Source organism: Cucurbita pepo, chromosome LG03 (genome assembly GCF_002806865.2).
Source record: "Cucurbita pepo subsp. pepo cultivar mu-cu-16 chromosome LG03, ASM280686v2, whole genome shotgun sequence".
In the NCBI taxonomy this organism is placed as follows: domain Eukaryota; kingdom Viridiplantae; phylum Streptophyta; class Magnoliopsida; order Cucurbitales; family Cucurbitaceae; genus Cucurbita; species Cucurbita pepo.
Window position 1 is genome coordinate 5,351,744 of NC_036640.1, and position 21,889 is coordinate 5,373,632.

Genomic DNA, 21,889 nt, shown 5'->3' on the forward strand with positions numbered 1-21,889 from the left:
TCGGTCAGAAGGCTTTTCAGTGTACCTTCATAATCAAAACTATGAACACAATTGGACCGTACTCAAAATAACTCATTGGGGTTCCCGTAATACAACTTAAAAGGTGCTGCACAATAGTAACAGCCAAGAATTTCAGAATATAAGTATGGACTACTAGAGTAGAGTCAAAAACATATAATAAGCAATGAAAATTACAAATACCGATGGATAGGTTTACATAAACTTGTAAAGTATATGACAAACCAGCCAACACAAAGATTAGGATATCATGTCATGCACTGCATGTTCTTCACACAGTATTCCCAGCAGTCGTCCCAAGAAGAGACTGAGCCAATGGTCGAGACCCAGCCGCAAATCCTCTGCTAAAAACACCAACCAGCAGCCATAGCAGAACCAAAATGTTAGCGCAAAACCCAACCTGTATATGCTGGTTCATCCATCTTATATCATTCGACCCCTTTTTGTCAGTGCAACTGTGCCGCATGCATTAAATGACACGTTCTTAGACTTCACAATTACAAGTGAATTGACACCCTCGGTTAACTCCTAGCCCATCCATAGCTTTAATACTTTATCCTTGCCACCAGAAGCCACCTTCTCACCATCTGGACTCCAATCAACAGCAAAAACCTGCACAAGATGAAGAACAGGATTTAGAATGGTAATGAGAGGCATGCAATAAGGAACCCACGATGTGTCTTGCAATAGGATGGAACCATACCTCATCTGCATGGCCTGGAAGGTCTTCTTTTAACTTGCGTGTTCTGATATCCCAAATCTAAACAAATAGAAATCAAAATTTAGCCAGAAGTAGTATGGAGAAAACTCCATGAAACACTGTAGAAAAACAGTCTCCAACGCACTTGTAAAACCACTAGTGTGTAGAGGTACAACTTCAACCATTTGATTCATTTACATTTTGTAATTGCCTCTAAACATAACACGCATCATGGACCAACTCAACTCAAAGCATTCATTTCTAGGAAACACTAGAAGAATCAGGGAAAACAGATACACCGAAATACCTTCAGGGTGGAGTCTTTGCTGCCGCTCAAAAGAAGCCTACTATCAGCAGACCAACTGCAAGGAACAAAAAAAAAATTAGTAAATGGAACGAATAATTCCGCACAGGAATTAAATGAATCAAACCTGATTTGATATACAGGCGCAACATGACCCCGAAAAGCAGCAACAAATTTTCCAGTAATGCCATTCCACAGTTTCACAGACTTGTCAAAGGATGCACTGGCCACCCATTGTCCGTCAGGTGAGAAATACACATGATTCACAAGCTGAAAGTAAGCAAGAAGTTTATACTTCACTTCTTAAGAACGAGGAAAACTCCTAAAAGGCTTAATACACAAGCTTCTTAAATGTCATACTCATATAAGCATACTACTTATCAAGATAGACGAACATGGATGAACATCTAATGGACACATTCAGTAGAGTAAGCTCAGGATATTATTTGGATAGGAGAGTATGCTCACGATATGAGTTAGTTCTTTTCCCTTATGAACTTCTCTCATAGCTTGTTTTTCCCTCGAATGTAGACCTTATAACTTTATACTATTAAATTTTTATGATGAGCTTAGCTGAGGATTCAAGCAAATGACCGTGTCCAAAGGATAGTGTTTCATGAAGAGTTCTCTAGTGACATCCAGTTAACAAAAAAATTGAGAATTATGGTCCACAAATGCGGTTGATAAGGAGCAGGATGACAACGAGAATGCCACAATTACTGTATAATACATACTATTCCAGGAAGAAGAGATAACCACAAAGAAATTTACCTGTTGATGGCCTGTCATGCGTGTCTTAGGGTGCTTGCTAACTGCAGGTTCCCATAGAAACATAGTAAAATCATCAGATCCTGAAACCAATCTTTCTGGAGCATTGCCTTTCATCTTATTGTACCTTTCTAAAGCAACCTGCGAGTCAGGAACAAGAAAGTACTTAGTGATACTTTAAAATCTTTTCCTTTCAGAAAAATCAGTGAATATGTGTGTGTGTCTATATATATTATGAATAACCGAACTTTAATTGAGAAAAAATGAAAAATGACAAAGTGGGTAATTACAAACAAGTACAGCCACAAAAAAAAAAAAAAAAAAGGCTTAGTCATGTAGGCCTACAGGGACACCTCACACAGAAGTCTCTCAAAGGGCTTTGGGGAGAAAGAAACACGTTTGAAGAACTATTTTTCTGTCACAAGCCATCCAACCATAGATTTAACAAATGGTTGTGAAAGCAAAAGCTTTCTAGGAACAGTTTCCCAAAATATTTACTGTTTCAGTTGTTAAAATAGCATTAATTTTAGAAACAGAAAACAAAAAGAAATTGTAAACCAGTCATATACAAACATGATAGAAGGAGCCAACTTGCCGCTGGCACACAGCCATGAGACTGCAAAGGGCACACAACAGACAATTTTCCATATGGACATAAAGATTGCAGTTAATTGATCTTCTACTCTTGTTTCTCTAATGTCCTTGAAAATAAAATTGATCAGAAATTCTTTTCCAAAAATCTGTCGATGAAGCCACCTCCTACTAAATCATTTTTTATAGGAACCACCTCCTATGTATCATACATATTACCCCATAAATGAGTTGTGCAAATGACTCCAGAATTTCTTGGATTTCCATGTAAGAGAAACCATCAGCGTGTGCATAAAAAATAATTGTGATTATACAAAATCATTTCTATAGGAGTATGAGTAAAGGATATTAAAATAAGAATCAGAACTCTCCAAATATGTTACCTTCTTCATTTCCTCTGGAGAAGAGAACTGTTTCCCTGTATGATCAAAAGCACCTGTCCGGAGAACATATTCGGTGCTTAGTGCAAGAGAGTTAACCCAATGACCGTGTCCCTGGCACAATACCGGATAGAAACATATGATGACACTATGAGCAACAACTGAACTAGGTCTAACAAAATAGGACCAAACCAAATTGTCAAGCAGGTTTAGGAGAATGCTAAAATTGGGATGGCTTATGACTAATTGAATATAACAGTTACAAGTTCTTTTAAATTTCTTTTTTCTAAAAGAAGATTAAATTTCTATTGTAACTGATAGATCTTTCGACTCCTAAAGCAACAAAATAACCCTTGAGTGAACTCTCGAAGTCAAATGATCCCAAAAGGAATGAATAGCTTCTAACGTACCTTCAATTCACGTATTAGTTTTCCTTGCTTAGTTTCCCAAACCTTTATAGTACAATCCTGAGAACTGGGGCATTTGAAAGAAAACATGTCAATTTCAGAATACAGAAAAATTGGAAGTATCAATCAGTCTCCAGAAAGTTTAAATATAGCTTAATGCCAAAATCAGATCATTATCAATCATTGACTGCCTAGGCATTGAATGCTACTAAGAGTTAGCTTTTCAATAGACTGAAAGAAAACAAAACTTTTGGCCTTTAGTAGCATAATTTTACCCCATGGTACCAACTGAATCTAAACATGCAGAGGTATAAGAGATTTCGTTTATTATTAGATGTAAGACAGTAGAAAACACTCAAGTACACTGTACACAGATGCTCAAACTGAACAGCATCAAGAATGCTAGAATGCTTCTGTAGTGGCTCCTCTATCTCACTTTCTTGTTTCATTTTTTCTTTCTTTTTTTTCCCTCAAATTCAAGGAGAAAAAGAAGGAAAATAAGCATACCCTGTATATATAACTCCATCTCCACCCCATTTGACGCAAGTTATTGCAAGAGTATGACCACTGAGGCATATAACACATTTTTTCAATGAAACATCCCAAATGCGTGCATCACCATCCTTGCTAGAACTCACAAAGCGACGGCATGGTGCACTTAGATGCAAAGGTTCCCACGAAACACCAGTAATCCATTTTTTGTGGCCCTAGAACATGAAATTCAAACATTATTAATGATTTCACATCGGTAAGCCTATAAATATATATAATCATTGTTTAGGCATCGAAAAGTAATGGCAAATGCCATAAAGATGGTAGATTTTGTCCTTATCAACAAGTAAATATAACCAGTATTTTCTTCTTTTAGGAAAAGAAACAGAATGGTGGCTTATCAACCACAATGATTACGACAATCTAAGAGCCCCGAGTAGAGAAAACCCTGCCCACAGAGCTACAAAAGAATGGCTTTCCAATCACGAATAATCATTAATCAAGAGAAGGTTGTAGCTACTAAAGAATTTATTGTGGTTTAAGCATTTTAACGTTTACATTGTATACCATTGCAAGTATAATAAGTACTGTTTACCACAGAGCATATGAAAACTGTTTTGCTAACTAAAAATCAAAAACATCTTTTTAAACATGAATAGAACAAGCTATGCAACAAGCTACAATGAGTCGAAAATTTGATACTTAATGTGTCAAACATTTTTTATGTCTACAAGTGCCTAATCTAGCTCACCCACACCCTGGCTAATTTCATGAGACAACACAAGACTTACAATATTGGTTGTCAAGAAAAATATGTAGGATTTTAAATTATAGATAGATGGCCACCATGGTACCTAGCCCATGGTATCAATCAACTTACAGAGCATTTAAAGAATATGGACAAATGAATAAGATTCAATATCCACACAATAATAAAATCATGCAGTTCAAAATTATCATTCCTACAATATAGCATGCCCACATACTCTCATTTTCTATTGCTTCAAGAAAAAGATATTCCAATTTGACATAATTTTTTAACTTCAGATGTAAAATTTGAAGGTAAAAGAGTACCTAGGGTTGCACAAACAAGTCTTCTCAAAGAGAAAAAAAAAAAAAAAAGGATAAATTGACTTAAAACTTGAAAAGGAAGGCATCTATAATGGTTAAGATAAGGCAATTCAATTTGTTCCTCTAAATTCTACTTTAAAACTTGAAAAAACCACCGGTGAAATAAAGAAAAATATCAAACTTTAGAACAATATTACTCAGAAAAAAATATCACACCATACAATTTTAAAACTAAGAAATCGGATTTTTTTTCAGCTGGTTTGACTCTTGGCAGGGCGAAATAGTCAACAAACTAAACAAACATTTCAAAAGTACAGTCACATAGGGGGGGAAATCTTTACAGTGAGTGGATTGCCCAATGGCTTCCCTGTCTGTGGATCCCAGCAAAAAAGTTCACCAGCTTTACTCCCACTTACAAGATGCTTCCCATCCGGTGACCAGGCAATAGAAAGAACCCAATTTTTATGCCCTGGGAATTGAGAGGAATATTTTCTGATTTTAGCTTGATACAGACACTATAGATATTAAAAGACGACAAAGCATCTTCAGTTGCTCCCTAGTTAAAGAAAAAAAGAACAAAAACAAAAGCACAGCATGTTTCAGACCTCCAGCAGTGCCATACTAAACATACAAACCTAAAACACTATGAAACACGGGAAACAGACATCTTTAATCCTCTAGGGATGACAAATATATCCATATCAGATAACTTGGAAGTAAAATTTTAATTTTTAAGAAAGAAAAAAGTCGAAGTTAAATTGATTTGATTTTCCTTTCATGCTCCTATAAAAAAATTTAATTTTGGATCTAGCATATTAAACAGCTTCAATGTTAGGCTAAAAATTTAGCTGCAGCGTTGTGTTTCTAACCTGTACAGGTGAACAATGGAGTTTGTGTATTAAGGTCCCATAGCCGAACTGTAGTGTCACCAGAACCACTTGCCAACTGTCGCCCATCAGGGCTAAAGGAAACAGATAGAACAGCTTCAGCATGACCTGCAACAAAAGTACAATGGAGTGATTAAAAACCTTCCAAGGATAACCGTGTTTAACTAAAAAACGAAGGAAACCAAAATGTACCAGAAATTGTTGCTGAACATCGGCTAACAGGACGTATGCGGAATACTGCTTGTGGCTGATAAACTACAGTAACCACTTTCTCAACAGAAACTGCAAATATGTTCAAGAGAAAAAAAAAAACTAAGCCCCTGTGAACCATAAAAATGAGTTTTACCAACACATGAATGTAACCAATGGATAACGTTGTCTGCTTTTTCAGGCATTATTTAAGTAATCAATAACCTTTGTTTTTCTCTAAGTAGGCACCAAGAGAAACTAGAAGCTCCTGGTCAGATATATAAAAAGCATACGGTAGCTTCTCCTCCTGAACAATTCCAAAACAATTTATTATTTCGGTATCATACAACCACCATGTAGTACACCAATTTTCATGACTATTCAATTGATAATAAAACTGAAGATTTTCGGATGGCTGAAATTTTAATGAAGAAAAAATCATTAAGAGATGCTATGAAATATTTCACCATAGAAATAAGAAATTGACTTGACATACACATGGTATTCGCTCATTGAAGATTACCAGAAGCTGAATTATCAATAGCTCAAATTCATCTTGGAATAAGATTTTTCTCTACTAATTAGCAGCCTTCGTATTACATCATTTCATAGAAATTTCAAATTACCAAACCAATCCAGCTTACCAAATACCGCTTGATAATCAAAATTCACATAAACTCACTACTTCCAATTCAATTTAGCACTTCCAATCAACGATCAAATAATTAAAAAATTTAATTTCCCCGAAACTCAATTGTTAACAACTTAATAGGAAGACAAAAGAAAACATAGCTTTTGCCGAAGCTTACATTGCTGAGAAGCTTATTGACCATCTGCTGAAGCTGCTGAGGCCCTGCATTTTGGGGAAGGTACATGGGAGCTCCCAAAGGCGTGCCTTCAGGGTCCGTCAAGAGAATCATGACATTGTTGATTGTTTCCCTTTGCTCTACATCCATCTCCGTAGCCATGTGTGCCTTACTTTGAAGCAACAGCGAAATTCAGGAACGGAAGAAGGGAAATTCGAGTATGATGTCTCCCTGCAAAATTGAAGCAGGCGTCTATGAGGGTTTTGGGTTTTAGGGTTTCTGGTCGTCTTTTTCTTATAGGGTTTTTTTCCCTTCTTTTCCAAATATTCTTTTTCTGTTTTAAATATATATATATATATATATTATTTATATATTTATGTATTTGTGGAAGTTTATTTCAACTAAATTTGTATACAAATTTGAAAATGATAATATTTATATTACCATAGTCAACTGGTCAATGCATATTATCGATATAAAAATCATAAATTTACTATTAAAAAAAATTGGTAATGGTTTTGTAAGAGAAAAATATATATTTAGATAACTTACAAAAATAATTCTTTATATTAAAAAAATATATTTATAAAATTCTACCCAATTTCTATTTCACCTATATATATATTATTAATTTTAGATTTATTTTATGTTATTAATTTTGTTGCAATTATTTATTGTTTTTTATATGTTTTTATTTATCGTTTTTTTTTTTTATATGTTTTTAGATTGATTTAAAAATTCTATAATTTAGTTCGATTAATTGTCTCTTTCCTAGAGGACCAAACATAGCATAAATGAACGACTCAATTAATGGCATACCCATTATATTAATTTAAGGTTCTTGTCTCATTTTTAGAAAATTACAAAAATTAATGCCTAAGCTACGCTATACCTTCATCATTCAACAAGCTTTTAAATAATTTCAAATGTGGTATCCATTAAATCTCAACGTCGGTTGATATTCGAATTCTATAACAGCATGTCCGGTGGCTATTCAAAATCTCAATATTAGAGCAACCATCTATCGATAATTCAAAGGATTTCATACTGTTCTTGATCGAACTCTATTCATCACGTGTTAAAGAGTACAGAATGAGGCAGGAAAAGAAGAAGAACATCCCAGATGAGGCCACAAAGAAACTTATTTATTGGATTTAAAGAACAAACAAGAAATTAAGGCAAAGAGAAGTAAAAGAAGCTCTAGAATGGTTAAATTAAGCAAAAAAGCTCCACAATTGAGTTGTAGCAGCAGCAAAGAAGTTACTACTCACTGGCTGAAAGTGGCTTCCGGGCCAAGAAGAAATACATTGGTGTGAATATCTCTTTCCTGAGTATTAAGAGAAGCATCGTATGAGCGGCGTAGACGAGTTAAAAGAACGAACGTCATGGATAAAGTATAGAGGCATACGACATGCTTTCAATTGTATTTACGTCTTTAAAGACACTATCCACAAGAAAGAGTTCCATATTCAATCAAATTAAAATTCTCTCTTAATCGAAGCTCGTACTCTCGCTTACCCCCTTGAGGTTCTCTTCTTCAAGCAGTTCGAATCTAGATTTCTTACAAGAGAGAGGAAGATGATCGGGAAGAGTAGGATTGATTTTGTATGCTTTTAGGGAAGGTTTCTGTGAGATCCCGCATCGGTTGGGGAGGAGAGAGCAAAGTACTTTATAATGGTGTAGAAACTTCTCCCTAGCAAGATGCGTTTTAAAACTCTCGAGGGGAAGCTTGAAAGGGAAAACCCAAAGAGGACAATATCTGCTAGCAACGGGCTTCGGTCGTTTCAAATGGTATCAGAGCCAGATACCGAATGATGTGTCAGCAAGGAGGCTGAGCCCCAAAGGGGACAAGGACGCTAGACCCTGAAGAGGGATGGATTGAAGGGTCCCACATTGATTGGAGAAGGGAACGAGTGCCAACGAGGATGCTGGACAACGAAGGGGAGTGGATTGTGAGATCCCACATCGATTAGGGAGGAGAACGAAGTATTCGTTATAATGGTGTAGAAACCTCTCCCTAATAGACGCGTTTTAGAAGCCGGAAAAGGAAAGCCTAAAGAGGACTATATCTACTAGCGGTGGGCTTGGGCTTGGGCCGTTTGAGTCTCTTTTACTAACCAAAGAACTTATATCCCAGACTCATTGACATTTTCAACTTTTGAGGTAACAAAAGACAGAATTTCAAGAGCATTGTAAAGTATACTCACTTTCCACCCTCAACTAGCCCTTCAGCAGCTTTCTCTAGAAAATCTTGAACTCTTTGGCTACCCTTGGGGGCAAGTCGAACGAACTCCAGTACTTTGACCTACAAAACGAACCGACTCGACTCAGTACTTGTTAACTTCATCCCGGATCTCCCCGAATAATAAGGTTCTCCTTGGCGTTACATATTCGTCGATGTCACATTTGATAAAACGTACCATATTTTTAGTAATGAAACGACCAATGGCTGTCAGACGGAAGCTACTCAGTGAGAAATGGCTTTTGTCTAAAGGCAAGTACCACGGAACAGGCGAATTTACAGCAAGATCTCTCTCCCAAACGACCTGATGTCACGTGCCCATGATTACGAGATCATTGCTTTATAGTTATAACGACGTCTCTCATTCATTCATGGAAATATAAACTAATAATATGAAGTTGTTTTCCAACTAACCTCAAAACCTGCTTGTTTTAAAGCTTCAAGGCATTTTCCTGTCAACCTGATATCCGGAAGACCATCGCCGATCTCAATTTCCGCCTGCACGATTGGAACTTGGTCAATGTAGTTCATATAGTATCAATCAGTGTGGTGCAATAACCACATCGGTTGGGGAGTAGAACGAAGCATTCTTTATAAGGGTGAGATGCGTTTTAAAAACTTTGAGGAAAAGCCGAAAGAGAACAATATCTGTTAGCGGTGGGTTTGGACTGTTACAAAACAATCTTACAGATAGAAACGACCAAGCCAAATTACCTTTATCTTTTGATGTTCTTGATTATTTGAATCAAAAGCATCAGTCATGCACCATTCATAGGCAGCAAAATGCTGGCCAGGCTTTAGCACTCTATATATCTCCTTATAGCACCCATACTACCAGACAAGAAAAAAAAAAAGTCAAATCAAGATGGCTCGGACACGTACGTCTCACCAAACGATACTCGAGCTAGTTCAACAGCAAACTAAAATTAACACTTGAGGATGTATTTAAGACTCACTGCGTCGGGTGCATGACAAGTAGCTTCGATTGCATATACTGCATCAAATGAATTGTCAGGGAATGGCATCTTCATGAAGTCGGCCTGCAGCACGGCGAAAACGAATGAAGTATTAACCTTCGAAACATAACTCTTGTAGGCTAAAAACACGAACGAAATTGTGAAAGACTTCACCTAATCTACATAAAAACCAACCTTGACAAAGTCACAAGTCTTGTCCACTTTGGCAACACGATTCAGTTCCTGACAAAGTACAAATACCTTATTACAAGAGCTTGATCGGAACACGAACTAGTAATTATGATGAACGAGGCAACGAAAAAAAGTAAAAAACAATGTTCTTGACATCCTTAATCAAAGGCTTAGCTGAAAGAAACTACCTTCCCTCGTGAAATCTGGTACTCGTTGTTGTTCAATCCAGTAACGGAAGTATAACTGCAACGGAGCGTCATAGAATGATAGAATATGAGATACTAACCATACGCTCAATGTAAAACAAAAGGTACAGGACTATATATACTCGATCCACTATCAAAGTGTTCGATCGAGACCGTTAACAACGCAGTTGTTTTAGCATTAATCGTCAATCAAAAGCAAAAAGAACTCGAAGTCAGCTAATGAATCACACCTAAATCTCGCAATTTCTCTAAGCGGTCCACCAATTCCACATCCAACATCCAACACCTAGAATATAAACAAGTTATTCCCCGTAATCTGAAACGAACGGAGAAAAAACCTCCACGTTCGTATAAAAAAACACGAACCTTATGTCCAGGTTTCAAATCTAATTGCAAGGCAAGGAAGTGCTCATGCCTCTTAATGCTCTCCCGCAGAGATTCACCATTCCATCTAGAGAGGAAAATATGCAAGTTCATATTCAAGACTGCAAAAACAGAGACAAATTCGGATCTGTCGAATCGAGGAGAGCGATAGTACGTCATACCGAGGTGCAAAATGGAAAGACTCGCCCCAACCAAACTCGTAAAAGCTCGTAACAAGATCATAGTACTTATTAACCTGTAGTAATTCATATTACACAGCCTTATAAACGATATCGAGGGCGGTTATCAAAAAGAAAGATCATGAGAATAGCAATCTACTCTAACCATGTCAGTGTAGTTAGCTTTTCTTTCCTCCTCTTCACCTCCATAACAAACATGATACTTCTCGTACCTTATCCAACAATGTAACACATTAAGAAAACAATTCAAAATCAACAAATCAGGCTAAATCCTCATCCAACATTGCACATAATCATAGAATCCCCTGTTTTCATTCAAATCATCCACATCTAAAGCTAACAAAAACAGATCAAGGGGCCATAACCCAATTGCAGCAAGAAAAAGATAAGTACAGAACATGCAGAAGCTTAGACGTAGAATTCAAACTAGATATCACAAAAACAGAATGAGCTATCTAGTTTAGTTAGTCTGAGTAGCCCAAAACACAATCAGATACATGATTTCAAAGTAGGGAAGTGTATTAACCAAACGAAAATCAATCTGGGGAGAAATTTTGGGGGTAAAAAGAGAGGGAATGTGTTACTTTTCAACGGCGGAAAGGACCTCGTTCTTGTCCAACTTGCCGCCAAGGCCCGACGCAAGATCCAACGCTCCAGCTTTCGACATGGGTATGATCAAAAGCGGTGTATGGGAGATCTAGAACAACAATTGAAGCAAAATAAGAATGAGAATGAAATCGAATGAAGTGTTAGATGATTTTGAGTTTGAAAATGTGGGTGTGATTCGTGTTGAGCATTACGTCGAAGGCCGAAGAAGATCCAAACCCAGATGGAAAATTTGATGAGGAATCTTTAAAAGAGCAATCAAAATGGTGAAGCCGGACGAACAAACAAACAACAAGCAACAAACAAATGAAAAAAAAATACAGAGAAATGATGACACGCAGAAGAAAAAACAAAAAAAAAAAAAAAACTCTCTCTGGTGCTCGTGAAGGACAGCGCCCACTCCACGTTTGAGCGAAAATAAAAATTGTAATGGATAGAAAACAAAAACATTAAATTATTAGTACATAATTTTTTTAAATATTATTTTTATTATCATCTAATTTATATTTTGATTATTACTTGATTTTGTACATTTTTATTTATTTCTAAACGTTAATTTTTATATTTTATTTGAACGAAAATATATAATATTTTGAAACAATTTTATAAAATTTAATGATATTTTTTTAATGAAATTAATGTTACAAAATAATATATTATTGCAATGGTCCTATCTACTTGAAATATTTATTTATTTTTATATAAACATGTAATCCAATATTACATTATTTATTTTAAATATTAAAAAAATAGTAATTTTAAATAAAAACTTTTGAAAAGCTGTTTAAACAAAGTCAAAAAGCTGTCGTAGCCTCTCTACTGTGATTGGTGGATCTGTGTACATTTTTTTATATATATTCAAAAAGAAATTAAAATAATTGGTCCCTTAAATATAAATATAAATATAAATTTTATATTTAATAGAATCAACTTTTAATCTCGTGCCATATATTAATTTTAAAAATTAATTTCTTCTTGGAATGAGTTGAAATTATATGATGCGTACACGCTTTTGTATAAGTAAACGTGTGGTCGGGTTTCATATTATTTTTCGTTAATGTAAGAATAATGCAGACTCCATAAAATAAAATAATTTAGCAACTGATCATGTGTCGAATAGTAATGGATAGAGTTGGGACTAAGAGAACTGACATTCATTTTTTTAGTTCAACGATAAGAAAAGTAGAAGAATTTGAACCTCTATTCTTTGGGTTGAGGGCATATGCTTTAACGACGTTGACATCTTGTGGCACCTAAATAGAAGAAAGGTAAGTTAATAAACCGAGATCATATATGGATGAGAGGGATTTTGAGGATAGGTTTAAAAGAATTGAAAATTACTACATATACAAACAAGGTATACTTGCCTTTTTAACGACTAAATCATAGAAACTTCATGGTTAAGCGTGAAGCAAATCTATGTTAGGTGACCTCCTCAGAATTTTCCTCCGATATTTGTGAGTGAGAACAAAACATGTTAGAATGACTCGTATTGGTATGTAGGGATAGACTTCACTTTTAAGAAGAGAGGAGTAGATAACCTAACCATGTCATAGGAGAATAACGAGACCATTAAATGTCGAATCCAAATTGTGAATATTGATTCAAATCCTGAATATAAATTAACAATCAACCATCACGAGATATAAATTAAAGTAATTCTCTCGCAAAAAAAAAAATAAAATTTATTAAATTTTATTAGGTTTTACATTTCTTATTTGTATGAACGTGACAAAAAAAAATATTACTTTTTTAGGATCTATAATATTATTGGAACTAAACTAGGTAGAGTGAGACATTTAATTCAAGTAGTCTATATAATAATTTTGAGGCGGGCCCTACAACTACTGCTGTTATTATCTATTAAAACGTGTCCTACTAAAAATATAATACATTATGACATTAATGAAATATTATNATATAATAATTTTGAGGCGGGCCCTACAACTACTGCTGTTATTTTGTCTATTAAAACGTGTCCTACTAAAAATATAATACATTATGACATTAATGAAATATTACAATGTTACAACAAAATATTTCTATCCAAGTAAAAACATATAATATAACAAATATATATGATTCCAGAATTTGTAGACAAAAGTAGATAAAAATATAATAGAACTTAAGACTAAATATATATTTTAGTATTTTTCAATTTAATCTTTATTGTTTAAAAATTTTAAATTTAACATTTCAGATAGCGTCGTAATAAAAGTTTAGAGGAGAAAAAAATATTATCTAAAATAATAGTAAATTTATAAATTTCTACCAAGGCTAATCAAGTTTTGGAGGAAATAAAAATTTTATTTTTTTCAACAACAAATTTTAATATTCATAAATATTCATCCCTGAAATTTTAAAACATATTCACACAATATTTTTCTGACATGAAAATTATTATTATTATTATTATTTAACTAATTACATTAAATTTAATTTCAAATAAAGTATATGTACTAAACTTAAATATTTGAGAGCAATAATTGAAATGTGTAAATGGGAGTCAATATCATTTTTTTTATAATTATAAAAATAAAAATAAAAGTAAAAATATTATCTAGTAACTGAATTCATCAAAAAAGGATATATATATATATATATATATATATATATATATATATATTATATTATATTAATTCCAAGTAATGTCTTAAAGTATAACCAAAATATTTGATCATAATTTCTAAAAGTTTATATTATTCAATTTATATATTATAAAATATAGTCTCAATTATAACACATCTCCTTCACCATCAAGCCAATTTCTATATTATAGATAGATAAACTAAAATAATATAAAAAAAAATCTATGATCCAACGAAACAATAATTACCAAACACTACAAATATGGAAATAAACCCAAATTTACTTTTTTTTTTTCATCAACGTTACTGCAGAGCTTGAATTTTTTTAAAAAAATGGCCATAGTATCTAGTAGTTTTTGAGCCAAGAACAAATGTAAATACATTAGGGTCATAAAATATTACCATAGCAGCAACAAATTACACCTACCAAGCTCGTTTTTACTCCCCACTCGAAAGTGGTTTTCGCACCAGGAAGAAGTACATAGGGGTCATGACCTCTTTCCTGCTCAGACATAAAAATTATAATCAGCACCCTGCCCCAATTCTACATGTTTTAAACACAAAAACAAAGTTTATAGTGTTCCTGAGTGCGAGTGTTGAGGTTTCTCATGAAAATTGTAACAAATTATAGCTCAAAAGAAGACCCAACAAAGAATAGATCATACTTACTTTCCACCTTCAACCAGCCCTTGGGCTGCCTGCTCCAAAAAATTTTGAACTCTTTCACTACCCTTAGGGGCGAGGCGGATGTACTCCAATGCTCTAACCTAAAGAAAGAACAATTCAGCAGCATGTCAACTTCTTCCATATCCATACTCAATATTATAAAAAAAGAACCATATATTTTGATTCTGCTTACCATATATTTTGTCACGCAACGCCCTATTGCTGTAGCGCGGAAGTTGGTGATTGAGAACTGACCGCCATCTAAAGGTAAGTACCAAGGAACGGGTGAATCTTCAGCAAGATCTTTTCCCCAGATGACCTGAGCAGAGTGCAGAGTATAATAGCTCATGTATCTGCTACTACATTATATTCATGGAAAAGGAAAAAGAAAACAAAGAAAAAGTCTTCCAATCAACCTCGAAACCTGCTTCTTTCAAAGCTTCCAGGCACTTTCCTATCGTCTTGATATCTGGAAGCCCACTGCCAATCTCAATTTCAGCCTATGGAACACAGACATTGTCAATACAAGTGTATAAGATCAGAGGAAATGGGGGACAGAATCGACAAGATAACCTTTATTCTTTGGTGATCTTGGTTATTGGGATTGAACGAGTTGGTCAAACACCATTCATAAGCAGCAAAATGTTGGCCAGGCTTAAGTACTCTGTAGATCTCCTTGAAGCAGCCATACTGCCAGAGGGGAAACAGCAGTCAGTTCAAAAGAATCATTGTTCTAGTCACAAACTTCAGAAATGTGATAAGGACCTACCGCATCTGGTGCATGACAAGTGGCTTCGATTGCATATATTGCATCAAATGTATTATCCTCAAACGGCATTTTCATAAAGTCGCCCTGCAGAATGGACAATAATTGAAGTATAGAGATCAAATAAGAAGTATAAAGAATGAAAAACTAGTGTATGATCATGCGTTTCAACTCTTCAACTCTTCAACTCGTCAACGAAAAACTAGTGATAGGGACCGTTTATAAGCTTGACTAAGAGTATAGAGATCAAATAAGAGGAATAAAGAACAAATATAATAAGAGCACAAAAGCTGATGAGACGAAACAATTCATATAAAAGCTGAATTTAAAAACACCAACCTTGACAAAGTTGCAAGTCTTATCCAATTTTGCAATGCGATTCAGTTCCTGTGGAATAAAAGAAGACTATGACTATTGAAAGGATTACTATTTCAGATAAGAACATGGCACAAAAATAATTAAAAAAACATCATAATGACAGTAAAAAGCCAAAGTAAAAGACAGATGGGAAAATAATGAGAGAGAGACAAAAAGTACACAGTCGCTAGCAAAAGAATTGCCAAGAACGACTCTGCCGAAAGTCTTGTAATAGGAATGGAACACGTACCTCTCCTCTAGTAATCTGATAGCTATTGTTGTTCAGCCCAGTAATTGAAGTATAGCTGTGACAGATTTACATAGAATATGAGATGCTGAAAAGGCCAAAACAAAGTTTCCAACTTAAGGCAAGACATAAGTCGTTAATTTCAATGCAGAACCAAAATATATAATTGAGATGATCCTATTATTATCCTAACCATCATTAATCAAACGAAGTTTGAGATGGCAAATTGAAACAACCTGAGGAAAATATCTATTCAAAATAAACATTCTTGCACATATTTTGGGGACATTTTCCAGGTGCACTTTTCCTCGCTTCTAAGCCACCAAAAACTATCTTTCTCATAGATGCTCATTAAAACTTTATACCACAAGGAGTCCCATTCAAGTAAGATCTTCAGTAAGTGACTTGCTATGTTTTCTAAAATTTTCAATCACTAATCTACCTTTCTGTATAGGTTGAACCACTTTATTTGACCAAACAAGAAGAATTCTAGTTCCATCTTTCATTGTCACCCATAGGAAAATTTTCAGCTTTTTTATAGGTCGAAGTAGAACATGATACTGTCTAGGCTTAAGATCAATCTGGGAAACAATTAATCACCAATCAAAATTCCTAATACTCTACTTCAAAGAATGACGCCTGATGACTACCTTTCAACTCAAGCATATTCAACACGAAGTCAAAAGATTATCTTTGTTAAGGCATTTCACCCTGTTCCTATTCTACCAGAGATATTTTTTTTTTGAAAAATTGGTAAGGTGAACGAGAAATTGCATGCAATCATGGAGTTGATAAACCCATTGAAACTCTAGAGAGGAAACTCAGCAAAACAAAGGGGGGAAGAAACGACAGACTAGTGTTTTAAGGGGTGAAAGAAGGCAGAGACAGGACTTATTTTCTTCTAAATCGTCATTTTCCTTTCATTTATCTATTTTCTAACACGAGAGTAGTTGACTTTCATCCACTAATTCAAAGCAATTTCAACAGAGCTAGTATAAATGTTGTTAGAAGTTGCTGGAGCCAAAACATACCATTTTCCCCTGTTCTTCCAATAGAATTTTCCGATGGAAGGTAAAATTCTATAAGGCTCAAGAGAACAACTTCACCAGGACTAAATTTAAAAATCTACTAGAATAGAGTATGACAGAGACCTTTCATAAGTCTTCTCCTAGTAAGAGCCATAACATACTATTTCAACTAAAGGTACAACGTGCAGACGAGGATCAATCCATATATATTGTGAGGGAGGTTACAAGTATGAAAACTCTTTATTTAACAAAAGGACTAAAAATATCAAAAGATAGATATCCATTCATGTAATCTACAACCATTAATTGATGAGAGCCATACAACTAAAGAGCACCTGAATTTTGCAATCTCTCTCAGTGGGCCGCCTATACCACATCCAACATCCAAAACCTGGTGCAAACTCAAAGCTATGTTTTTATAACATGCGAATGATGAAGTAAAACTTCTGCCTTTGAATTGTATTAAAGAAGACAAACCTTCTGTCCAGGCTTCAAACCCAACTGTAAAGCAAGGAAGTGCTCGTGCCTCTTAATGCTCTCCCGAAAAGACTCACCAGTCAATCTACAAGCTTGGAAGATTAGCTCATTTATATTATTTTAGTAGCACTTAGGATAAAAGCACAAAAGCAATCATAATATGTGAAAACATTATTGTGGAGTGATGTCTGAAAAGTTGGTCTTCCATGACCATTCATTGGCCATTAACATGGTCAATTGGCAAAAATCATTCCTTGACCATTCGATAGCTATTCTCTTATATACACCATCTAAACTAGAAGGAAAAGAACAGCAAAAGGGGAAAAGACTATGCCAAATACTCTGCGGAGGGAATGTTTTCAATCCTACAACATTAGTTTCGTATGATCATGATCTTCATAAAACTTGACTGCAAATTATGTCTAGTTCGATAACATTTCTGTTTCTGTTCCTACTAGCTATTTTAAGTTCTTAGAAAAACTAATAAACAATGAAAATTTGACGGCTATTGATTTTTCTGAAAACAAAAAATAAAAAACTCTTCTCCCTCTTTGGTGCATCTCTCTCTCTAGTTGTCAAATGGTCAAAATCATCATGGTGGGCCATACGGAATACGTATTAGTCTCTTGAAAAACATATGCATGGTAACTAATATATCTATTTCTCATTTTTCAATGTCAACAAGTTTCAAAATCTAGCTTCATATTTAATTAGATCATGAGTTAAGAACATTTAGGATGGTACCATTCCATTCGTGTATTTTAAAAAGTTTTGAGTATAGATTTTAATTTGTGTCTATTTAGTTTAAATATTTTTAATAAGTTTGAATAGATCCATAAACTTCCACAAACTTTTAATTTCATGTCTAATCAGTTTATGTTGATGTTAGCGTCATTAACTTAAATTTTATGCTACATCCATGCTTAAAAAAATTAAGTTTTTAGAAAAGCATAACTAAAAATATTATTTTATTGTCTTTTATTAAAAAAATGCATAAATCAATAAAGAAAATTCTGAATACAACATTAATTTAGAATATTTTAGTAAAAAGTACATTTTTGTAATCGTTGAGGTTTGAAGTTGGTGTCTTTTTATAGTCCTAAAGGTTTTTAAGTAAATACTTTAGTCAATCCAATTTGAGAAATAGTTTATTTTTAGACAAATATTTTCGATATAAAACTATAATAACTTAAAATTAGAGAAGTAAGACTGAAGAATCATTAAGAAACACTTTTTTACAAAGCTTTTCACCTAAGAAAAATGAAAAGGAAGAAAGAAACAACAAAAAAGTACTAAATATTCTTTTTTTCTAAAAAAGAGATATAAAGAAACAATAACATAAAGTTAGAAATAAGAAACAAAATGTTCCCAAACCAACCATTTTAAGTGCATTATTAGTAGAAATTGTGAAATTCTGAGCTGTGTTAATAATGTAAGAGAGGAGGAAGATGATGATGTATATCGTACCTAGGAGCAAAATGGAAGCACTCTCCCCAACCGAACTCATAAAAGCTGGTCACTAAATCATAGTATTTATTGACCTAAAAATACAGATTAAAGACAAAATTTTGGTTAGATTCAGAAAATAGAGATGGCGAAGAAGAAAAGGAAACTGATCGCCTCTTACCATGTCCGTGTAGTTGGCTTCTCTCTCCTCCTTTTCGCCCCCATAGAAGCCATGATATTTCTCGTACCTGGTTCATCAAAAGCAAACCCTAATTAGACAACATTATTCATGCAACATCATAAACTAAATTCGAAAACTTGGTTGGAAAAATGTCAATTATTGTAATTATAATAATAAGGGTATGAATTTAAACTTTTAAAGTTGTTAACTTTTAGAGAATTTTTAGTGACTCCAAGATATAAGAAGAGCTCATCTAGCTATAAGTGTAATATATATATAATATTGTTATTTTATTATATGGTCGCCCCTATATCTTCATTTATTTATACAAAATGAATTTTCATGTTAAACAGTGGTTAAAAAAAAAAATTAAGAGAACCAGAAATACAGAATGATAACCTAACACATCATTGTTTCTTGTTTCAATAGAAAATGTAAATAAATAAAAAGCCATAAAGTATAAATTTGTTTTGTTCTTTAAGAAACAAATAATAATAATAATAGTAATAATAATATTGACATTATGACATGGCCCATCAAATTCAAACGCCATTAATCGTGGACATATGTCTTATATTAAGCAAAATATATTCAAATTATTAACTTACTAAAACATATTAATAATGGCACCCTTCATTAATTAAACCTTTATTTTATCACATTTGTTCTCATTGAAGTGCGAAAAAATGGTAATTATAATATAAAAAAATATTATTTGAGTAAAATTCGGAAAAAAAAAAACAAAATACACAAATAATTTGAGTAAAATTGAAAGTTCCATCTGCACTGTTCATCCGCTAAAAAGATGCAGTTGAAATAAATAAAGAAGATCTACAAAAGAAAAGGCATTATATGATTTATTATTATTTTATTTCTTTCTGAATTCCCTAATCCCTATGATCCAATTAGGTTTCAGTTTCCCCAATTTTTTAAAACAAACAGACCTAACTAAACCGGAAGAAGGAGCGCTGGAAGGCTTGGGAGAGGATGATAAACGGAGAAAGTAACTGTAAACTCAGAGAGAACTCAGAGAGAGAGAGAGAGAGAGAGAGTACTTTTCAACGGCGCATATGACATCGGCTTTGCTCATCTTCCCGCCGACGCCTGAGGCAAGATCGAACGCTCCGTCCTTCGACATCTCAAGCAGCAACCTGAAAATAAAAAACGAGAACACAGTCAAGAAAATTGCGAGTTATGAGTTAGGGTTCCGATGAGAAGAATGAAGCACATTACGCGAAAAACACAGAGAAAGAGAGAGAGAGAGAGAGGGAAAAGAAGCGGACAAGGGTTTTGCAGAGAGCGCGGGAGAAGAAGAAGAAGAAGAAGGACGCCGCTAAGTTGCAGAGACGAAATGGAATTAATGCTCAGTTTCTCTCTCTAAGGGATTCTGTCTTAGTGACGACTAATGAGAGAGAGATTTTTTTTCTTTCTTTTTGGTATGACAGACATGCAAGAATTGACAGCCTCTCCTTTTCTATCTCCTTTTTTTGCCCTATTTATTTGATTAATTTTATTTTATTTTTTTAGCATTTTTTCTATTTTATAATAATTTTTTAATAAATATATTCCAATTTAAACCAATTATGTTGATTAATTGATTTTAAAAAAAAAAAAAAAGTATGTTTGTCTCAAAATATAAAATTAATTTTATTTTTGTATTTAATAAATGTCTAATATATTCAATATTCAAAATAAAACTAACAGATTTAATGGGCATAAAATTAAACACGTGGTTAATAAAATCCAAAGCTTTTAATTATATATATGAAAGAGACATAAAAATATTATTAATTCAATTCAATTAAAATTAAAAGGTTGAGATGTAATTAATGGGTTTTTTTTTTTTTTTTAATTTTAAGATTGAGGAGCTACGACTGTGAATAAGAGGGGTGTTATTTAAAAATAATAATGATAATAATATACACAGCTGTCAAAATTGATTTTAAAATAGGATTAAAATGAAATTAGAAAAGAAATGGGGAATGGGAGGGAGTGATGTGGACAGGGCAATAGGGGGTCCAAGTTCCACCTTTTACTTTTTACAGTCACAGTCACATGCCAGACTGTCCAAACCAGTGTGGGACCAGTGTTTTTCATCCACTCTACTTAGTCCTACTGAATTATTTCGGTTTAATTATTCCAATATTAAATGTTAATGTGATTCAAATTCAACGCTAATTATTATTCATCATCATTTTTCGGTTGAATTTTCAAAATTGGTTATAAATTTCACCAAATTTTGAATTAATTCAACCCAGATATTAACTATTATTGACACGTGTCACTCATTTATTCATAAAAATTAAAAGAAACAAATTAAAAAATATATAGATTTTTATCCATTTCTTCCTCAGTAGCACCGAAAGAGTTGGAGAGTGTGAAGGCAAAAAGCCGACATCGAGGTGCCAAACCTTCCCATGTGAGCTCTTGGGGAAGATTAGTCTGAGGTGCCAAACCTTCCCATGTAAGCTCTTGGGGAAGATCAGTCTGTTATCCCTAAAGTAACTTTTATCCGTTGCCCTTCCACTTGGCACTGTCGGATCACTAAGGCCGATGATCTCGTTATCGTGTAAGCATTTTCTTGACCTAGTTTGTTTCGAGGTTTCAAAACCCTAATCGTGGGCACATTCAAACGAAATTTTCAGACATTGGATGGTACGATATACAGAGTCGGACAGCCGACCAGTTAGCCTAAGGAGGCAAAAATATATGCAATGGAGTAGAGGTAGGGTAATGCCAGTTTGGTTGGAAGAGC

The 21,889-nt window shown here is 33.9% G+C and overlaps 3 protein-coding genes across 6 annotated transcripts; all 3 read right to left on the reverse strand.

Annotated features, from left to right (window-relative positions):
• Positions 1-6,920, reverse strand: LOC111789804 (notchless protein homolog). The gene is made up of 13 exons (XM_023670498.1): positions 6,617-6,920; positions 6,033-6,114; positions 5,811-5,900; positions 5,601-5,726; positions 5,073-5,200; positions 3,676-3,875; positions 3,172-3,235; positions 2,765-2,875; positions 1,794-1,931; positions 1,150-1,292; positions 1,026-1,080; positions 722-778; positions 1-630 (listed from the first exon to the last, which is right to left on the reverse strand). Exons 1-13 carry the CDS (start codon positions 6,773-6,775, stop codon positions 547-549), a joined length of 1,437 nt encoding a protein of 478 aa, XP_023526266.1. The 5' UTR covers positions 6,776-6,920; the 3' UTR covers positions 1-546.
• A 715-nt stretch (positions 6,921-7,635) lies between these two features.
• On the reverse strand, positions 7,636-12,938 carry LOC111789805 (cycloartenol-C-24-methyltransferase-like). 3 transcript variants are annotated; one of them, XM_023670501.1, is made up of 15 exons: positions 12,746-12,938; positions 12,577-12,631; positions 11,357-11,469; positions 10,918-10,984; positions 10,755-10,828; positions 10,576-10,660; positions 10,440-10,495; positions 10,192-10,246; positions 10,007-10,054; positions 9,812-9,895; positions 9,570-9,686; positions 9,270-9,353; positions 9,034-9,159; positions 8,821-8,918; positions 7,636-7,940 (listed from the first exon to the last, which is right to left on the reverse strand). In XM_023670501.1, the coding sequence occupies exons 2-15, from the start codon at positions 12,619-12,621 to the stop codon at positions 7,877-7,879; spliced, it is 1,116 nt and encodes a 371-aa protein (XP_023526269.1). In that variant the 5' UTR covers positions 12,622-12,631; positions 12,746-12,938; the 3' UTR covers positions 7,636-7,876. The 3 variants fall into 3 exon arrangements, with proteins under 3 accessions (XP_023526269.1, XP_023526267.1, XP_023526270.1); XM_023670499.1 differs by having other exon boundaries at positions 12,577-12,938; XM_023670502.1 differs by lacking the exons at positions 12,577-12,631; positions 12,746-12,938 and adding an exon at positions 11,573-11,752.
• Positions 12,939-14,227: 1,289 nt separating this feature from the next.
• Positions 14,228-20,585, reverse strand: LOC111789806 (cycloartenol-C-24-methyltransferase-like). 2 transcript variants are annotated; one of them, XM_023670503.1, is made up of 14 exons: positions 20,418-20,585; positions 20,190-20,285; positions 19,135-19,201; positions 18,975-19,048; positions 17,508-17,592; positions 17,366-17,421; positions 16,006-16,060; positions 15,738-15,785; positions 15,402-15,485; positions 15,206-15,322; positions 15,049-15,132; positions 14,826-14,951; positions 14,636-14,733; positions 14,228-14,468 (listed from the first exon to the last, which is right to left on the reverse strand). In XM_023670503.1, exons 2-14 carry the CDS (start codon positions 20,270-20,272, stop codon positions 14,405-14,407), a joined length of 1,041 nt encoding a protein of 346 aa, XP_023526271.1. In that variant the 5' UTR covers positions 20,273-20,285; positions 20,418-20,585; the 3' UTR covers positions 14,228-14,404. The 2 variants fall into 2 exon arrangements, with proteins under 2 accessions (XP_023526271.1, XP_023526272.1); XM_023670504.1 differs by having other exon boundaries at positions 20,368-20,585.
• Positions 20,586-21,889: the final 1,304 nt, after the last annotated feature.